The 17,013-nt window shown below is 37.5% G+C and overlaps 3 protein-coding genes and 2 long non-coding RNA genes across 5 annotated transcripts; 1 reads left to right on the forward strand and 4 right to left on the reverse strand.

The window, feature by feature from the left end:
- Positions 1 to 1,923: 1,923 nt before the first annotated feature.
- Positions 1,924 to 2,306, reverse strand: LOC109171362. The gene is made up of 2 exons (XR_002052589.1): positions 2,084 to 2,306; positions 1,924 to 1,970 (listed from the first exon to the last, which is right to left on the reverse strand). It is a non-coding gene; the product is annotated as an uncharacterized LOC109171362 (long non-coding RNA).
- A 109-nt stretch (positions 2,307 to 2,415) lies between these two features.
- Positions 2,416 to 2,774, reverse strand: LOC109171365. The gene is made up of 3 exons (XR_002052592.1): positions 2,734 to 2,774; positions 2,566 to 2,648; positions 2,416 to 2,467 (listed from the first exon to the last, which is right to left on the reverse strand). It is a non-coding gene; the product is annotated as an uncharacterized LOC109171365 (long non-coding RNA).
- A 189-nt stretch (positions 2,775 to 2,963) lies between these two features.
- LOC109171360 lies at positions 2,964 to 4,192 on the reverse strand (the record flags this gene model as incomplete). Its single annotated transcript, XM_019320440.1, has 2 exons — positions 2,964 to 3,199; positions 3,660 to 4,192. A coding segment is annotated over one exon (528 nt), but the record flags the coding sequence as incomplete, so codon positions are not given.
- A 268-nt stretch (positions 4,193 to 4,460) lies between these two features.
- LOC109166921 lies at positions 4,461 to 12,848 on the forward strand. Its single transcript, XM_019315821.1, has 8 exons — positions 4,461 to 4,577; positions 9,136 to 9,289; positions 10,108 to 10,247; positions 10,408 to 10,638; positions 10,792 to 11,190; positions 11,528 to 11,671; positions 11,939 to 12,129; positions 12,785 to 12,848. Exons 1-8 carry the CDS (start codon positions 4,461 to 4,463, stop codon positions 12,846 to 12,848), a joined length of 1,440 nt encoding a protein of 479 aa, XP_019171366.1.
- Positions 12,849 to 12,850: 2 nt separating this feature from the next.
- Positions 12,851 to 16,119, reverse strand: LOC109171355 (phospholipase A1-II 4-like). Its single transcript, XM_019320437.1, has 4 exons — positions 16,004 to 16,119; positions 15,497 to 15,740; positions 14,319 to 14,667; positions 12,851 to 13,527 (listed from the first exon to the last, which is right to left on the reverse strand). The coding sequence occupies exons 1-4, from the start codon at positions 16,104 to 16,106 to the stop codon at positions 12,898 to 12,900; spliced, it is 1,326 nt and encodes a 441-aa protein (XP_019175982.1). The 5' UTR covers positions 16,107 to 16,119; the 3' UTR covers positions 12,851 to 12,897.
- Positions 16,120 to 17,013: the final 894 nt, after the last annotated feature.

Genomic DNA, 17,013 nt, shown 5'->3' on the forward strand with positions numbered 1-17,013 from the left:
CCAACCGATTTTATCTTTCGACTAGTGATCCGTTTAGGATCTAGGGGTTTTACAACCCGAAGGAAGAACAACCAGTTCCAAGTATGATTCTTTTAGATAGAATCTACTTCACGCTCGGTAGCCTCTCTCGGGTTGGTCCATCTGTAGAAGTCAACACTTCTACATACGTTCGAGGCTCGTTTTCTAACAACCATGTCAGAAAATCCAATTTATTTTCTAGTAAACAAGTTAGATTGTGCGCATCACACTCTAACATGTACGTCAGAAAATCTGAACCAAAGGATTTTTCAATCCTAGCTCTCTTGCTACGTCCAGCTTTGAGCTCGGGTTCTTTTTCACACCCTTCAACCATAGCTACGTCAAAAGTTCCTTTCAACGTGCTAGGTCCTTTATTGATCCTTCACAAAAATACATCTTTCAAGAACGATGAATTTCTTGAATCAATCTTTCGTGTTCTTATGTACATCCAAACTCTTGGACTCGTGTACTAAGAACCAATACACACCTTTGGCAAGACCCCCCCACATTTCGGGCATTAGAAGGAAACTTCCTACGTACCCACAATTCGTAAGAATTCCATGTGGGTAACCTTATTTAAAAGGTATTTACTTGTCCAAAGTATTGTCTCACCCTCATACTCTGAGGTAGACCCGAACTTATCAACGTCTTGATATTTTATGTTCGGCAACAACGCTCGATTGAGGTGAATACCGTGTCGTACGCTCGAGTACGATACCAATGCTTGCGCCGAAATCACCAATAGGTGTTTCTTTTTCACCACATCGATTGTTCGTAACCGCATTAATCCACGATTAATTTGGTTTTTCTCTTTTTATTCTTTAAAGAATAAACATGTGTTACACGCTAACACATCTCGTAGATGCTAACAGATTAGCCCTCACGAATCCATTCGGTTTTGACCGAAAGGCCACAAACCCGAATCAGTGCTTCCGAAGTTAAAGCACGAATCAGTGCTTAGTAGTGAAGCACGAAACATGCTACACAAAGCACGAATCATTGTTGCCAAACTAACGCACCGATTCCAAAGCAATCTTTATTGCTTTAAATTATAAACTCACAACAACCTTTCGTTGCTTAATTTATAATTACAGTGCTACCTGGCACTAGGATTATTAGTTAATTACACAATTAACCAAACTTCCTTTCGTGCTAATCACATAACACTTTTACAACGCTAAATTTAATTAGCCGCATACTATACGAAAGGTTTAAGCTAAGTAGATTAGCATTAGGACCAATCATAATCTAGCACCTTTCACTAGTACAGAAACAGTCATTCGCGTCCAAAGTAGCTGGGACGCAGATGGCGGGGATATACAATTCGCGTCCAAAAGCTACTTTGGACGCGAAAAATGATAAATCGCGTCCAAAGTTGAAGAACTTTGGACGCGAAAAATGATAATTCGCGTCCAAAGTTCATGAACTTTGGACGCGTATAGTGTTTATTTATTTAAAAAAAAAATACTATACGCGTCCAAAGTTTCTGAACTTTGGACGCGTATAGTAAACAATTTAAAAAAAAAAAATTTATAAAACTACCAATATTTTCCTATACATCCCAGCATAACTACCAAATAATATATTTCAACATTAATCAATTTAAGATATATACTACACACCAATTCTATCAACATTTGTTTAACCTGCAAAAATTATAGATAATATAAAGGATTTAGATATACATAATTAACTAAAGATTTCCTCATTTTTGGCTTCCATAGCCATTTACAGTGACAAACTTTTCTTATATGAAGAAGAAAACAGACCAAGAATGAATTAAGTCAGAAACAAGGCCAGAAAATTGTCATAGTGGGGTCATCCAACAACATATACTCCATCTATAAGGAATGCAAATAGCAAGAAACAATCCATCAATTATCTGACCAGGTGTTTTGGAGCATACCATGTCCAAATGGGTGAAGTGCTCAATTCGTGTGTTTGCAAACAACCTATACAACAAAAATGGTTATGGTCACTTGGCCAGTTGCAGCAAAGAAACCAAAGACAATGGATAAGGGAAACCCTTGATTTAAGGTGGGGTTTTATAAAATTTAGTCCTTACTTCTCATATGCAGTTTGGACTCTAGCATTCTGTATCTCTGTAAGTTCATTTACTCTTTCTGTTGCACAACCTTCATTTATATCCACAAACCCATGGAGAAACATGTTCCTTTCCAACATTCTTTTGACTAAAGCACAGACAACTTTTATATTGTTGGCTTTTGCATCTGCAACAAGGTTTCGCAACCTCTTCAATTCTCCTGTAAAGGAGTTAATTAGTATGCACCATCACATCAATGACCATATAACATATCAGCAACATGAATCACTTTTAAAAGAGAAATTGATAGTTTAAAAGAGAAATTGCAACCAATGAAAGTGCCAAAACACAGACCTTGATATTAAGTTCATCTCTTTCAGCTAGCATCTGCAACAAATGCTGATTCTGCATGGATGGTAAAAGGTTAAATCAGGAAAAAATATGTTTAAGCTTAAGGCTTCACACAGTAGAAAATAAAATGAAATAGAGATGGTTGGTCTTACTTTGAGAGTACTTCCTGTGTAATGAACAACTGCAATGACCATTCAATAGAATATTCAAGTGAAATGCCATCCCATCCATCTAACTTAGATGTATACAAGCAATATTAATTTTTAAATTTTACAAGTAATTGGTAAAATCATCAACAAAGCTTTTAGTACTGGACATACTTGGGACCTGCTGCCATTGTAGCATAGTTCCCTATTTGCTCCCTGCACAAGAAAATTTATATTATACACCCTTGAAGATAAAACTTGAGGATAATTATACATTTGAGAAAATATATACTGAAAATGTTTTCCTAATGAAGGATAGTTAAAGAGAATGAAAGAATAATTACTTGTAACATGGAGGATACTAAAAATTTATATTTTGCTCTCTCTTTTCTATCAAACTTGCCCTATGGATCCAAGCCAAGCTAAAGACACTCCCAACTCCGAGTGTGTGCTATACTTGGAGCCTATAAAGACTCCACCATTCATGGCACAAAACCCGAATGGGCCCCTAAGGCTAGAAGCTACCCCAAGAATCTCTTCTAGAGAGCTTTTTGCCCCAAGAGGCAAGACATGCACATATTAGAGCCGGGAGCTCTCTAAACTAGCTCAAGCAAATCTTCATCTTCAAGCTTCCTCCTACCTGCAAAACAAATAAATGGCTTCATCTCTACACAAGTGCAGATCCATCAAACAATATCTGCACAGTGCATTACTGCCAGTTCCCTCAACAAAGCTGTTGCCCTCAGAAGCTGCCCAGCTAGCAGCCCATCATCGGGCCAAAGGGAGCATGAATCTCAGCTAACTAGCCTCATAGACTCATACTCCCTAACATCCCATACTAGTGGAAAACTGGCCTCAGCAACATATCCTGCATCATAGGCCAGTTTCCCAGGCCAAATCACCCCTCAGGATTACCTGGCCAAGTAAATCCATCATTGGGCATGGGAGTCTCAAATGGCAAGCCTCCACCATTTTGCATAACATTTTTTCCTCCATCATAGATTTTTCAGCACTATATTAAAAATCATCACAAGCATGCTTGAAAAGGATGTTATATTACGAAAGCAGACTATCTTACTTATTTTCTAATAGTAACTTACTTGATCTAGTCAGTTACATAAACCGGAGAAAGCTGCCATAGCCTTTTTCTCCGGGCATTCTTTTCCCTCATCTCTTCATTTTCCTCAAACTCAAAACTAGGTGAATTCCCATCAGTGGCAAATGGAACAACAAGCACTCCTCTTTCTACAAGGGCATTAGTAAATGGTTCACTGAGTTTAAAACACTCAGAAATGAAAGATGAAGGACCAGCAAGAATGTCCAAACAAGCAATTCCTCTAAAATCACTAACAGGAATAATTCTCTTCTCAACCACACGAAGCTTTAGATTTGAGAGGTTCTCTTCTCTTGAGAGCTTAGCTATTTGAGCATTTTTAGCTCTATTCTCCCTGTAATAAAGAAAGGAAAATATGGAGACTGCTCCAATGTCTATAGCAAGACCTTGTGCGATCTCTGGAACTTCAGCAGCTCTTGATGAATTTGCCAGTGCTCCAATCAGCTGTGATGTGGCTATAAATCCCCCAAGAGAACCGCTTCCAATAAAAGTAATATAGAAGAACATACGGAGGGATTGAAAAGGAATATACACAACAAATTTTAAAATAAATAAACAACCATAACAAATAACAAAAAATAATTAAATTAATTACTATTTTTGAAAAAAAATAACAAACAAAAAAACAATTAAAAACGACGTACCTACCTGCGATGCGGTCGGCGTCCGAAGCTTGGAGACCGGAGGCGCGGTCGGCGTGCGTAGCTTGGAGCGGCAGCGGAGGCGAGCTTGGGCCGCAGCGGAGGGGAAGCAGTCTGAAGCAGCGACAGTGCGTGCGCTCGGAGCTATGGACGATGAAGAAGCTTGGGCGGCAGTGTTCGGCGATGGACTGGACTGGCCGGACGACGGCGATGGACGGCGTGCGGTGGAGGATGGAGAGCTACGATCTGATCTGCTGTGGAAGGTGGTGCGTCGATCTGATCTGATGCTAGGGTTGTGGGGGATAAAATTAATAAAGCGCGTCCAAAGTTAGCCACTTTGGACTCGGTTGAGTAAAGGGATTCTATTATTCGAGTCCAAAGTGCCCAGCTTTGGACGCGAATAATAGAAGGCTTTTAATATCCGCGTCCAAAGTTCATAGCTTTGGACGCCAAAACTGTTTTAAAATTAAAAAAAAAAAATTATTTATATAGTGGCATTTTAATTACAAAAATGCCACCGCGTTACACTTTTGGCGTCCAAAGTTCTAATTTTGGACGCGAATTAATCAATTTTATTGATGTTTTTTGTACTAGTGTTTATTGCTATTACTAAAGCACCAAATGCTTAAGTTTTCAACATCTAAAGGTGCAGCCATCAAGTGGCCGAAAGTGCCTAATTAAGCACTCTACCTAGTGCTTGATAGCACTATTACAGTGTTTTAATTTGCACTTCCAAGTGCCAAATTAAATTGCACTTTCCATTAGTGCTACAAAAGCACTATTCACCAAAACACAATTTGTCTCAAATTAAATATACTAGTATAATTTGGAAATTTTGATCAAGTTAATTATAACACAATTAACGAGAACAAATCAACCAAATTTTCCAACTAGTTGAATCAAACTCATATAATCGTTCTTAGAATATTATATAAAATATTCAACACTTGAGCTGTGACGCTCACGATTATATTGTTATCCCAATTATTTGACAAATTGATCCTTGAAATCCGTATCGTTCTACATGAACTAGAACCGAAGTTTGTTACGGGATTTCAACATATAACACGCTTGTTACATTTCGTTCCGGCCGTTAAGCCGTTTTAGCATTTTCCACATAATGCTCCGTGATGCACCACGCACCCATATTGAATTATTTCATACATTTGACATTATTCTAACAAATAATTCGTATGTACCAAAATTCAACTCAATGGAACAATTATATTTTTATTCGAATAAAATATTACAAGGATACTACAGTATTTATTAGAAATAAATAAATAGGAAAAACTACATCGGAAACATATTTCCTTATTCCTATCTCGTAGTGATCCTTCAAACCCGTGTGCCTTGTTCCATTCTCAACCGTCCACTCCACAAAGGGTGGTCCATAGGGCACATCGGGGGTACCTATGGTTGTGACCTCACTCGTCCAACCATCCACATGTTTTAAACATGACGATTCTCTTTGTAGTGGCATTTTTCCTTCTTTTCATAATCTTCATGAAAGCTAAGCTTCCGCTTGCCTTTCCTTTGATTATCGTTGAAGACTTTGGTTATACTACAATAGTCCTCAGACCATGTAGTCATTACACCATCATAGGATCCTTCGTGGCTTTTAGCCGATCCACTAGACAACACAATAGGTACCAATTGTGTGCCATTAGCCACAGGTCTACCGGATCGTGAACCAAAGTTCTCCGGAGCACCATCGTGTGTCTTTGCAACTACCATGGAAATAACATTTCCAACGTTGCCGCCATCAACTGGCATCACGGAATGTGCAACTTCGTTGCCTTTCCGACCATTTGAATGTGCACCTCCGGCAACATTCACGGATCCAACACTTTTGGAATCCATCGACTTGTTCATTATCAAAATAAATAAGGTTTTAAGATTGTTGGTGATAATGAACCAAAATCAATTTAATATCCGTAAAATAATATTTATATATATACACACGAAATATATATAAAATATTATTGGATATATATCCGAAATATATATATACACACAAATATATATATAAAACAGACCCAACGGTTATATATACATGTATATCTACGAAAAAGATATACCAATATATATCAACCAAAAAGAAAATATAATCCTTAGATTATAATTCCAAAACAACAAGAAAGAACGGATTTTTGCTTAGAGCATAATCCAAAACAAGAAAGAAGAAGAAAGAAAGAAATGTACGAGTTAGGCAAAGTGCCTGTCTTTCCTTAAAACCTTATTTGCCACCTCCCTCACAAAAGTGCTAGGAGCGTTGTGGCCTAGGTTTCCCAGGATAAAACGTAAAACGGTTCGACGTTTGAGCACCCAAACGAACGAACCCGGCGAACTAGAGCACGGGCAAAACACAGTAGCAAGAAAAGGAGTAGGAGCAGAGGTTTTGAGAAGGAAAATTGCTTATCTTTGTGTGTTGTGTACTCTCGTGTTTTTTCCACACTTGTTGTAAATCACTTGCTCCTACTACCTCTTCTTATATAGGAATTGGAGTACTAAATAGCATTTAGTAGGCATTCATGGCACGTTGGTAACATCTGAAACAGCTGGTCATTAGTGCAGGTTTAATTCAAAATTCAAAATGAATTAATACAGAGATTAATTCCTGTAACGGATGAATTAAATCTCCACTGTCCAGAAACAGCTCTGGTAGACCGAAGTGCTGTTCAGCCGCAGCGCGCTTTCAAGTGGCATAACTTAGCCCGCAAGGCCAGCCAATTTCCGGACGACATTCGTGCCCGTAGGTGCCGGCGCACATGAGCTCGGGCTTGAATCAAGCCTCTCCGAAGTCATCTCTAGTTGGAATTTGATTTGCACCCCCCCCCCCCCCCCCCCGCGCGAGAGAGCCTCTATGCTATACAATTCTACAAGCTCTAAAAAAGCTCTTGTATAAAAGGGGGGTGAAATCCTCTTTCCAAATCAATGTGGGACAAAACTCACTTTCCCCTTACATTTTCCAACTCAATGGGTCTACTTTGAGAATCAATATCTCATTCACCCATTATCCGTTTTAAGCGTACAATATATCAATCTCTTCGTCTCACTACGAAGAATCCGAATCCACTTTCACCCGATCCAAATCGGAAGTGGACCCCACTGATAATTGTACCACAAAATAGCCACTTAACATGTCATTTTATGCCATTTTAATGCTATTTTTCCAACAGAACAGTCCAATGGAAAATATAGAAGAAAAATTGAATGTATTATATGAAAGGCAAAAGAATAAAAACTAGTTCCGTTATACTAATTAGAGTAAATTTGCCGATGTTTGGCAAACCTACCTTAAAAATGAAAAGTAGCTGAAAATTGAAAAGCTAAAACCTAGAATCTGAAAACTAAAGAGCTGTTAAGCTAGTTTATTATGCTTAAAAGTGTTTGGTAAAATTAGCTTTTTGATAAGTTGATAAATGTAAAAAGACTAAAAAAGACATCTTCATAAAATTTAAATAGCTTTAAATTTAAATAGGTTTGTTTACCTATTAAAATTTAACATTTTGAAATGAAATTATTAGCATAATTATGATCTAGCATCCCATAATGAAGTAGCAATATACGAATCATATTAAGTTTAATATTAGTATATAAAATTTATATATTTAGAGGCTATATTAAAAGTACTATTAAACACACAAAAAAAAATTAAATTTTAAAATAATTAAAAAATATTAAAAAAATAAATAAAGAAAAAAAAGTTGGTTTGACCAATAAATAGTAAATATGACAGTAAAATGTAACAAAGGAATTATATATATATATATATATATATATATATATATATATATATATATATATATATATATTAATTATCCGTTAGTATTAAGCCAAACTTCAAGTAATGATGAAGAAGTAAATTTATTTCCTTATGCATCATAATAGCTAGACAACACATTGGGTTGTTTGGTAACTAGCTGTTAACGGATTGGGTTAGCAGGTTTGACTAGTTGATAATATTAGTGGGTTGTAAAAAAATGTTTGATAAATTAGTTATTAGTCAATAGTTGATTACATGTCAAATGATCTTTAAGGGTATAATTTATTTAAAAAAAAAAAAACTGATTGAAAAAAAATTATTTTGAACAATTTTTTGAATTTTAGTGTTTTGGAGCAATAAATTGTTACAAAAAATTGATTAACCAAACATTCATATTGGCTGCTTAACTAAGTCAAACAACTAATATTGGTTAAATAAGTCAAAATTGGCTGATATACTAATTACCAAATTCGCTGATAATGTATTGATGGTTCATTGCTAAAACTGTTCTTCCATGCCTCGGTCGAACATTATCATGTCCATGCTATTAGGACTATGTTATCCATATTTGACTAGGACTATGTTATCCATATTAGACTAGGACTATATTATTCGTGTTAGACTAGGATTCTATCTAGTATCTATATATTCGCTCTCAGACATTATGATTGAATACAAAACAATCTATATTCCCATCTGGTATCAGTTTCCAGGTTTTCTCTCATGGAGCTAGGGTTTAGCGCTTAAGAGTGTCGCTAATTACAATTGTTGGTTGATGTGATTCCATAATTACAATGAGCACTTGTTCGGCAGCGACGGAACCGTGTCAAATTTGTAAAGGTTTCGGTCACACGGGAGCTAATTGTTTATGGCGCTATGATGAACCGTGTCAAATTTGTAAAGGTTTCGGTCACACGGGAGCCAATTGTTTTTTGGCTCTATGATGATCCATGTCAAATTTGTAAACGTTTCGGTCACACAGAGCCAATTGTTTACGACGATATTTAGGGGCTCCGGGTTCTCAGTGTTTTTCACCTTCCCCGGCTCCTCAGGCGAATGTAGCTGTTTCTGGTGATGACTCGGGTGGTCCACATGAGTGGTTTCCTGATACTGGTGCTACCAACCATGCTACGCCCGATTCTTCTTTGTTGACCTCTGCGACGAGTTATGATGGCCCTGAGACTCTTCGCGTTGGCAGTGGTACAGGTTTGCCTATTGTTAGTGTTGGTTCAGCTTCGTTAGTCACTAATTCTAGGTCTTTTAAGTTAAATGATGTTTTGCATATTCCTAATCTTTTTAGTTTGTTATTATCTGTCCAGCGTTTTGCCAAAGATAATAATGTTTTCTTTGAGTTTCACCCACTTTGTTTCTTTGTGAAAGACATTTTGACCAAGAAAGTCCTATTTAAAGGGCATGCATCTGATGGCTTGTACTCCTGGCCTGCGTCATCTCCTGCTCCAGCTGCATTCGTTGCTGCGCGTTTCTCTTTTGTCTGGCATATGCGGTTGGGGCATCCGCACTCTCGAGTGTTACGCAAATTTTAGAGTCTTCGTCTGTAAGTACTTTTAATTCGAAAGATCTTCCCAATGTTTGTTCCTCTTGTCAATTGGGAAAATCATCTCGTTTTCCATTATCTCGTGTTGAAACTACTAGTACACATCCTTTAGAATTAATATATTCTGATATTTGGGGCCCTGCGTCGTTACTTTCTGTGAATGGCTTTAAATATTTTGTGTTGTTTGTGGATGATTACACACGGTATATATGGTATTATCCGATGCGTGCCAAATCTGAATTATATGGCATATTTGATAAGTTTTTGTCACTTGTTGAACGTTGTTTTTCTCACAAGATTATTTCTTTTCAATCTGATTTAGGGGGATAATATAAGAAGCTTGGTTCCACCCTTTCTTCTCTAGGTATTCGTCACAGGCAATCTTGTGCCTATACTTATGAACAGAATGGACGGGTGGAGCGCATGCATCGTCATGTTGTTGAGACATGACTGTCCTTAATGGCTCAAGCATCTGTTCCTTCTCGTTTCTTGGACTATGCTTTTGAGACTGCTGTTTATCTTATAAATAAAATGGCCACTCGTGTTTTGTCTGATGAGTCACCACACTTTCGTTTGCATCGTTCTCCCCCATCCTACTCTTACTTGCGGGTATTTGGTTGTTTGTGTTTTCCTGTTTTGCGTCCATATAATCGAAATAAGCTACAATTTTGTTCATCTCTGTGTCTTTCTGGGTTACCCCCTGTCTTATCGTGGCTATCGTTGTTTAGATACTAACACTAACAAGGTCTTTATCTGTCGCTACGTGCAGTTCGATAAGGCTGTGTTTCCTTTTGTTTCTCCTATTGCCTTGCAAGTTCCTAAGCTACGGTCCGAACCATGGGCCACCGCACCGGTTGTGACGAGCCGAGGGAATGATGTCTCGGCCACCTTTATTGATGGCACTCGGCAGATTGACGAGCCCGTGTTGGCTTCTGGCCATGGTGACGGTGCTGGTCACGAGCAGTCCGCATCGAGTGAGCGGACTGTCTCGAACCAGCAGGTTGAGCAGCGCGGTAGACCGCGCGGGCGTCCTCAACGACCCACTCCACCTCCTCGGTCGCATGGCATGAACACTAGTAGCTCGGGTCCACATCAACATGTTGCCTTAACCACTACTTCCACCGTGGTGTCTGAGCCTACCTGTTACTCTTAGGCGGTCAAGTTTCCTGAGTGGCGTGATGCAATTGACGCAGAGTTCAATGCCTTGGTTTATAATCATACATGGCGTCTTGTTCCTTCTCGACCAGGTATGAATGTTGTTGGTTGGAAGTGGGTTTTCAGAACCAAACGGAAGGCCGATGGTTCAATAGAACGTCATAAAGCACGATTGGTGGCCAAGGGTTTTAATCAGGTTGCTGGAGAGGACTTTTTTGAGACATTTAGTCCTGTGGTTAAACCTACTACGGTACTTCTTCTCTTATCTTTAGCCGTATCGCGTGGGTATTCTATTCGCCAGTTGGATATCCACAATTCTTTTTTGAATGGCGAGCTAGCTGAGACTGTTTACATGCACCAGCCACCTGGTTATGAGGATCAGTCATTACCTGATCATGTGTGTTTGCTTAAAAAATCTCTCTATGGTCTCAAACAGGCTCTACGTGCATAGTTCACAAGGCTACATGATTTTCTAGTCTCTGTGGGCTTTGCGCCTTCAAAGACTGATGTGTCTCTTTTTTATCTATTCTCGTGATAATGTTCATCTTTATTTCTTGGTGTATGGTGATAACATTTTGATTATGGGGTCTGACTCAGACCGTGTTACTCCTCTTATTAATAAATTGGCACTTGAGTTTAAAGTTCGTGATATGGGTGTGCCTTCTTTCTTTTTGGGAATTGAAACTGTCCCGTTATCTGGTAGTATGCTTTTATCTCAACAACTGTACATGAAGGGTATTCTCAAACGTGCTAGCTTGGTGGATTGTATGCCAGTGGTCACGCCTGTCTCTACCGCAAAAACCGCCGACGATGTTGCCACTCCCTATGTCGATCCAACACAATACAGAAGTCTTGCTAGTGCTCTCCAATATCTTACGGTAACTCGTCCTGATCTGTCTTATGCTGTTAATCTCTTGTGTCAACATATGCATGCCCCCACTACTACGAACTGGGTCTCTCTAAAAATAGTCATACGATATGTCAAAGGCACCTTGCATTTTGGTATGCGTATTTCTCGGTCTGCGTCGATGGATATTCACGCCTATTCTGACTCAGATTGGGCTGGCGATCTGAATGATCGCAAGTCTACTAGTGGTTTTGTTGTGTTCTTGGGGAGTAATCTTATATCTTGGGTTTGTCGGAAGCAATGGACAGTAGCACGTTCTTTAACTGAAGCAGAATACAAGGGTCTGGCTGATGTATCTGCTGAGGTTACATGGCTTGTTTCAACTAAAGCAGAATACAAGGGTCTGGCTAATGTATCTGCTGAGGTTACACGGCTTGTTTCTCTGCTACACGAGATCGGCATCCCACCTGCGTCTCCTCCTCGACTATGGTGTGATAATTTGGGAGCTACTTACTTATGTGCCAATCCAGTGTTTCATGCTCGCACGAATCACATTGAGATTGATTATCATTTTGTTCGCGATAAAGTAGCCAAAAAGGAGTTAGATGTGCACTTTATTTCAACCAAGGATCAACTAGCAGATATCTTCACCAAGTCTCTTTCGTTTATTCGTTTTAATTCTCTCCGTGGCAAGCTCAATGTTTTGGCTAGCCAACCTTGTGCCTGAGGGGGAGTATTCGGACTATGTTATCCATATTAGACTAGGACTATATTATTCGTGTTAGACTAGGATTCTATCTAGTATCTATATATTCGCTCTCTGTACTCTCAGACATTATGATCGAATACAACACAATCTATATTCTCATCCATGCAACCCATTATTATTTTTTTGTTTTAGTTTCTTTTATTTTGTTTGAGTTCTATTAGGTGTATTCCCAAATTATATTCCATCACTTTTACTCCATAATATGCAAATAAAGATTGGACATTTTTATCATGTAGATCTCAGAAAAGTGTACATTAAGAATTTGTGTGAGACAATACAAGTTTGGAGTAAGATATGAGAGTCCATGTAGTATTTTCCATTTTGTTTGTGTTTTAGTTTTAGTTTTTTTTTTTCTTATTTTTTTTTCTTTTTTAGTAACAAAACAGCTCTTCTTATTGATCAAACAACATTTTACCTTCAAGGAAGTATGCCTAGCTAATGCCATGAAGACTTATTCATACACTAAAATAATCATTTTCCTTCAAATATTATATATCATCTACTTCATGATCGTCAAGAATCCAAGTCCCATCGTCCTGCTGAACCATCCCTGTGTTCTTCACAACATACCATTTCGCCGGCGCAATAAGGTTGTAATTACCTTTCAACTGATCACTATACTTGTTCAAAAGCGCAATGTCAAAATCCCCATGAAGCTTAAACCCTCCCTGAGACCCTTGAAACCCATCAACCCCATGCAAGTAAGTCACCATAATGTGCCAGCTTGCCTTAAAGCCGTCCAGATAGTTCGATTTCGAAGCATCAACGTGAAACTCGAAGCCCACATGCTCGTAGGATATTATCGGCAACGTTGTGTTTACTTGGACTCCGAACGGTGGCAGTGTCGGCACGATGTCGTTGGCATTGGTGAGGCGGAGGATTTTAAGGTTGTCAGCGGCGAGGTTTGAAACGGCGTTCTTGAAGTTGTGTTCCCCTACTTTTGGGCTTGCAAATAGGAAGGCTGTGACGGGAATGGGAGAGTCTTTGTTGATTGGATTGCTTACTAGGTCCACTGCGGTTAACGTTGCCAGTGATGAACCTAAGCTGTGTCCTGCCAGGGTTATGCTGATGTCTTCGTCCTTGTATTTCTCCACAAGTCTGCTTATTTCTTCACGAATCTGTATTTTTCATGTCAATCAATTAAAATATTAAGCTGAATTGAAAAGATTAAGGTGAACGGAATGATGTGTTTGGGTCTCTCAATTGTTATTCATTATGCAATTTAGGTCGGTATTATTGGTAGGCTTTTTAGACTGTCCCTACGTACTATCTCACTTTGACAGTTCTACTTGCTGAGTTATATTGCGTGACAAATTTAATAAAGACCAACACAAATTCCTAAAAACGAATGAAATGTTGACGATGAAGTATCATATTAACAATGCTTTAAACAAATAAAAAAATGTCTCATGTTTCAAAAAATTGAAAATCTGGAATTAAATTGTATAACGACCAACAATTTATTGATTAAAAGTGTGATTTCTGCTGGAAGAGAAAAAGAATGTATGCTAAGAAGGGATGTAAGAGTGTATACTTAATCTATTCTTGATACTAACAAGGTATATGGGCTGGGTTATGGAGAGATCGAAATTAGGAGTCGCGTCTAATTATTTTTTTTGAAAAAAAAAAAAAACAAAGTAAAACCCTAAAATGAACAAAAGTTTAACTCGAGAGACTAAATTGACAACATTACGCTTACAACAATAGAAGTACTGGATTTTTACAAACTGACAATAAAAGACTTCATTTCATAACAGGTAATGTGACAAAAAATGTGATCTTTCCTTATTCATATATATCATGCATATTGGGTAAATTGCATTTTTTGGTCCTTCAATTATTAATCATTATGCAATTATTGTATAGAATGAAATGTAGTTAGTTAAGATTGTATGGGACATCATGGTACCTGATCCCTGGCACTCACACCCTTCAATACAGGATCTGGATTCACGGCGGTGTACATATCGTAGAAGCCTTTGTGTACGAGAGGATCGGAATCTTGGCCGAATATTAATGGCGCTTTTACCAACAAAAAGTCAAAATTCTTTAACCATTCCACCGGCCGGGCTGTTCCTCTCCAAGCGACCAGAATGTCTCTCCGCCCCAGCGCGGCTTTTCCGTCATCCGTCGCCACCGCCACGTACCCCATCCAGTTTGATTGCTTCAGCACGGCATCTGGTCGCAGTGGCGGAATCAAATAGTCTATGGCAGTTGGAACAGTTGAGGGTGAATAAAAGTATTTCGTCACTTCATACCTTCAACATCAACATTATAATTAATTAGGGTTCAGAGGTAAATAAGTCGAGTCTGAATATGTGTCTCATCTGTTTCCACAATATTGTGTTTCAATTAACACATTGTTAACATTCTCTTCCTTTTAGACTGGGTTATGGATGAAACTTGTAAGTAGAGCTGTCAAAACAGACTTAGCTGACCAAGCTAGCTCGTCCCACCAAAAGGGTTAGGCAAACTTTGAGATTTTAGATCTATTTTATTAGCAAGCATTTTAGTTCGCCATGCCTAACCTACGGGAATTGGCAGGCCCCGACCAGCCAAGCTTGCCAAAGTATTAAATTTTTTTTAAAAAAAATTATTGCAATAAATAAATATTTCAAATATACAAAACAAAAACCATAAGATAATCCCCAAATTTCCTTATTCTTTAAATTATATTTATTTAAGTTTTAGAGTTTTAGACTATCTAAAATGATTTTAGCACTTACATTTTTATTTTTTTTTTACAAATTATAAATTTACAAAAATTACATAGTTATGATTTTGGCTGCCCCTGCCTAACCCCGTGGACCTAAGGCAAGACGAGCATTTGCCCCCACCAGCCCGCTTTGACCGCTCTAACATAACATTGGATGAGAAATTTTATAAAGACGAACACAACCCCATAAAAATGAATAAAATGCTAACGATTAGTTAATTGAAGGACCATATTAAAAATGATTTAAACAATAAAGGGTCTCAGGAATTAAATTGTATAACCGCCAAGAATTCATTGATCACAAGTGTGATTATATTTTCAATCGAAAATTAAAGAAGATGAAAGCTAAGAAGGGAAGTAAGAGTGTATACTTGAAGGGATTGCCATTGTCATGGCCAGACTCCCTAAGAAGATTTTTCCTGGCGTATCGACAAAGTCCAACATTCTTTGAAATTGGTTCGGCAATGAAGGAGTCGTGAACTGCCGCAACCATTGATCCGTAATGAATGAGGTATCGCCGGAGATCGGAATCCAAAGGGTCAAGAAGCCCTTCCCAGTTCTTACTTCCACTCAGATCCTTCCATCTTTCTGCAATGCCACTCACAGATACCGAGCCTGTTCATATAATAATTAAATTCAATATATACTTTAATTCATGCCCTCCATATATAAGGCATAGTAGAATTTCAAGAACATGGTCATCCTGTAAAAGGTGAGGACTGATCTCAACCGTTAATCATGATTCATCAATGATTAAGAGTTTTAGTAAAAAAAAATGTCAATTTTATAATTATTAAAAATTTTTAATAGGGATATGTTTATAATAAGACTCTAATCTGATATTAATTGTCAAGCTTAATTGCAATTTGTTTACATACCTGAAACTCCAAGAATAAGACTTCCCATGGCTGAAACAAAGCAAGTAAAAGCAACATATTCAACCAAGTTCCCCTTGCCATGACCAAACACGCCGCAACCCATTTCTTGTTGAACGGCTTTATTATCAGCAAAGTAGGAACGAGAGAACCAACGTTAAAGACAGATAATATATATATATATATATATATATATATATATATATATATATATATATATATATATATATATTTGAGATGTATAGGTGGAAGATTAGGATGATGGAAGAAATTTAAGGTATGATATAAAGTGGTAATACAATCATTGACAGCGAGAAAATTTCTTACTAAAATTTTGACGAGTAATATTTTATTTTATTTTTCACAAAACAACAAAAGGAAGTATATTAGATTTCTTCCTTTTTTCTGGTTAGAGCACGAGGTGTTTTCTATAATAGGCACATTTAAGTTTGTACCATATTTAGATTAATTAACGTTGACATCAGGCCGGTCTGATTTAATTAAGGCGCAAAGTGCTGACTGGATTTGTTCTTTCATATGAGAAGGAGTTTGGTGAACTCCGGACCTTCCTTAAGAGATGAGAGTATATTAGTTTTTTCACACAAAAACACAAAAAAACAAAAAACAAAAAACAAAAAACAAAAACAAAAAAAAAACAAAAAAAAAAAAAACAAAAACAAAAACAAAAAAAAAGGAAGTATATTAGTTTTTTTTTTTTCTTTTTTTTTTTTGGTTAGATCATGATGTGCTTTCTATAATAGGCACATTTAAGTCTGTACCATATTTAGATTAATTCTTGTTGGTACTGGACCAATCTGATCTAATTAAATGACAAAGTGTTAGTTAATTTTTTTTTTTATTTTATTTTTTTGTATGAGAGGGGGTTTGAATTCCGACACCTCTTAAGAGATGAAAGTATACGGTCACCCACGTTAACCAAACTAGTTAATATATTTAAAAATAAATAAATAAGATAATGTGATCTCCTTTAACTTAACCAGAGGTCTCGAGCA

This window comes from Ipomoea nil, unplaced genomic scaffold, assembly GCF_001879475.1.
Source record: "Ipomoea nil cultivar Tokyo-kokei standard unplaced genomic scaffold, Asagao_1.1 scaffold0317, whole genome shotgun sequence".
NCBI classification, from domain to species: domain Eukaryota; kingdom Viridiplantae; phylum Streptophyta; class Magnoliopsida; order Solanales; family Convolvulaceae; genus Ipomoea; species Ipomoea nil.

Bases quoted from the DNA above. Each gene is read 5' to 3' on its own strand.
- LOC109171355 (XM_019320437.1), bottom strand. From the start codon at position 16,106: ATGGGTTGCGGCGTGTTTGGTCATGGCAAGGGGAACTTGGTTGAATAT. The intron at 15,741-16,003 runs GTATGTAAACAA...TTATATGAACAG, and splicing joins TCTTATTCTTGGAGTTTCAG to GCTCGGTATCTGTGAGTGGC. The intron at 14,668-15,496 runs GTATACACTCTT...TTGATGTTGAAG, and splicing joins GACAATGGCAATCCCTTCAA to GTATGAAGTGACGAAATACT.
- LOC109166921 (XM_019315821.1), top strand. From the start codon at position 4,461: ATGGACGATGAAGAAGCTTGGGCGGCAGTGTTCGGCGATGGACTGGAC. The intron at 9,290-10,107 runs GTTTGCCTATTG...TAATGGCTCAAG, and splicing joins TCGCGTTGGCAGTGGTACAG to CATCTGTTCCTTCTCGTTTC. The intron at 10,639-10,791 runs GTTGAGCAGCGC...TGTTACTCTTAG, and splicing joins GGACTGTCTCGAACCAGCAG to GCGGTCAAGTTTCCTGAGTG.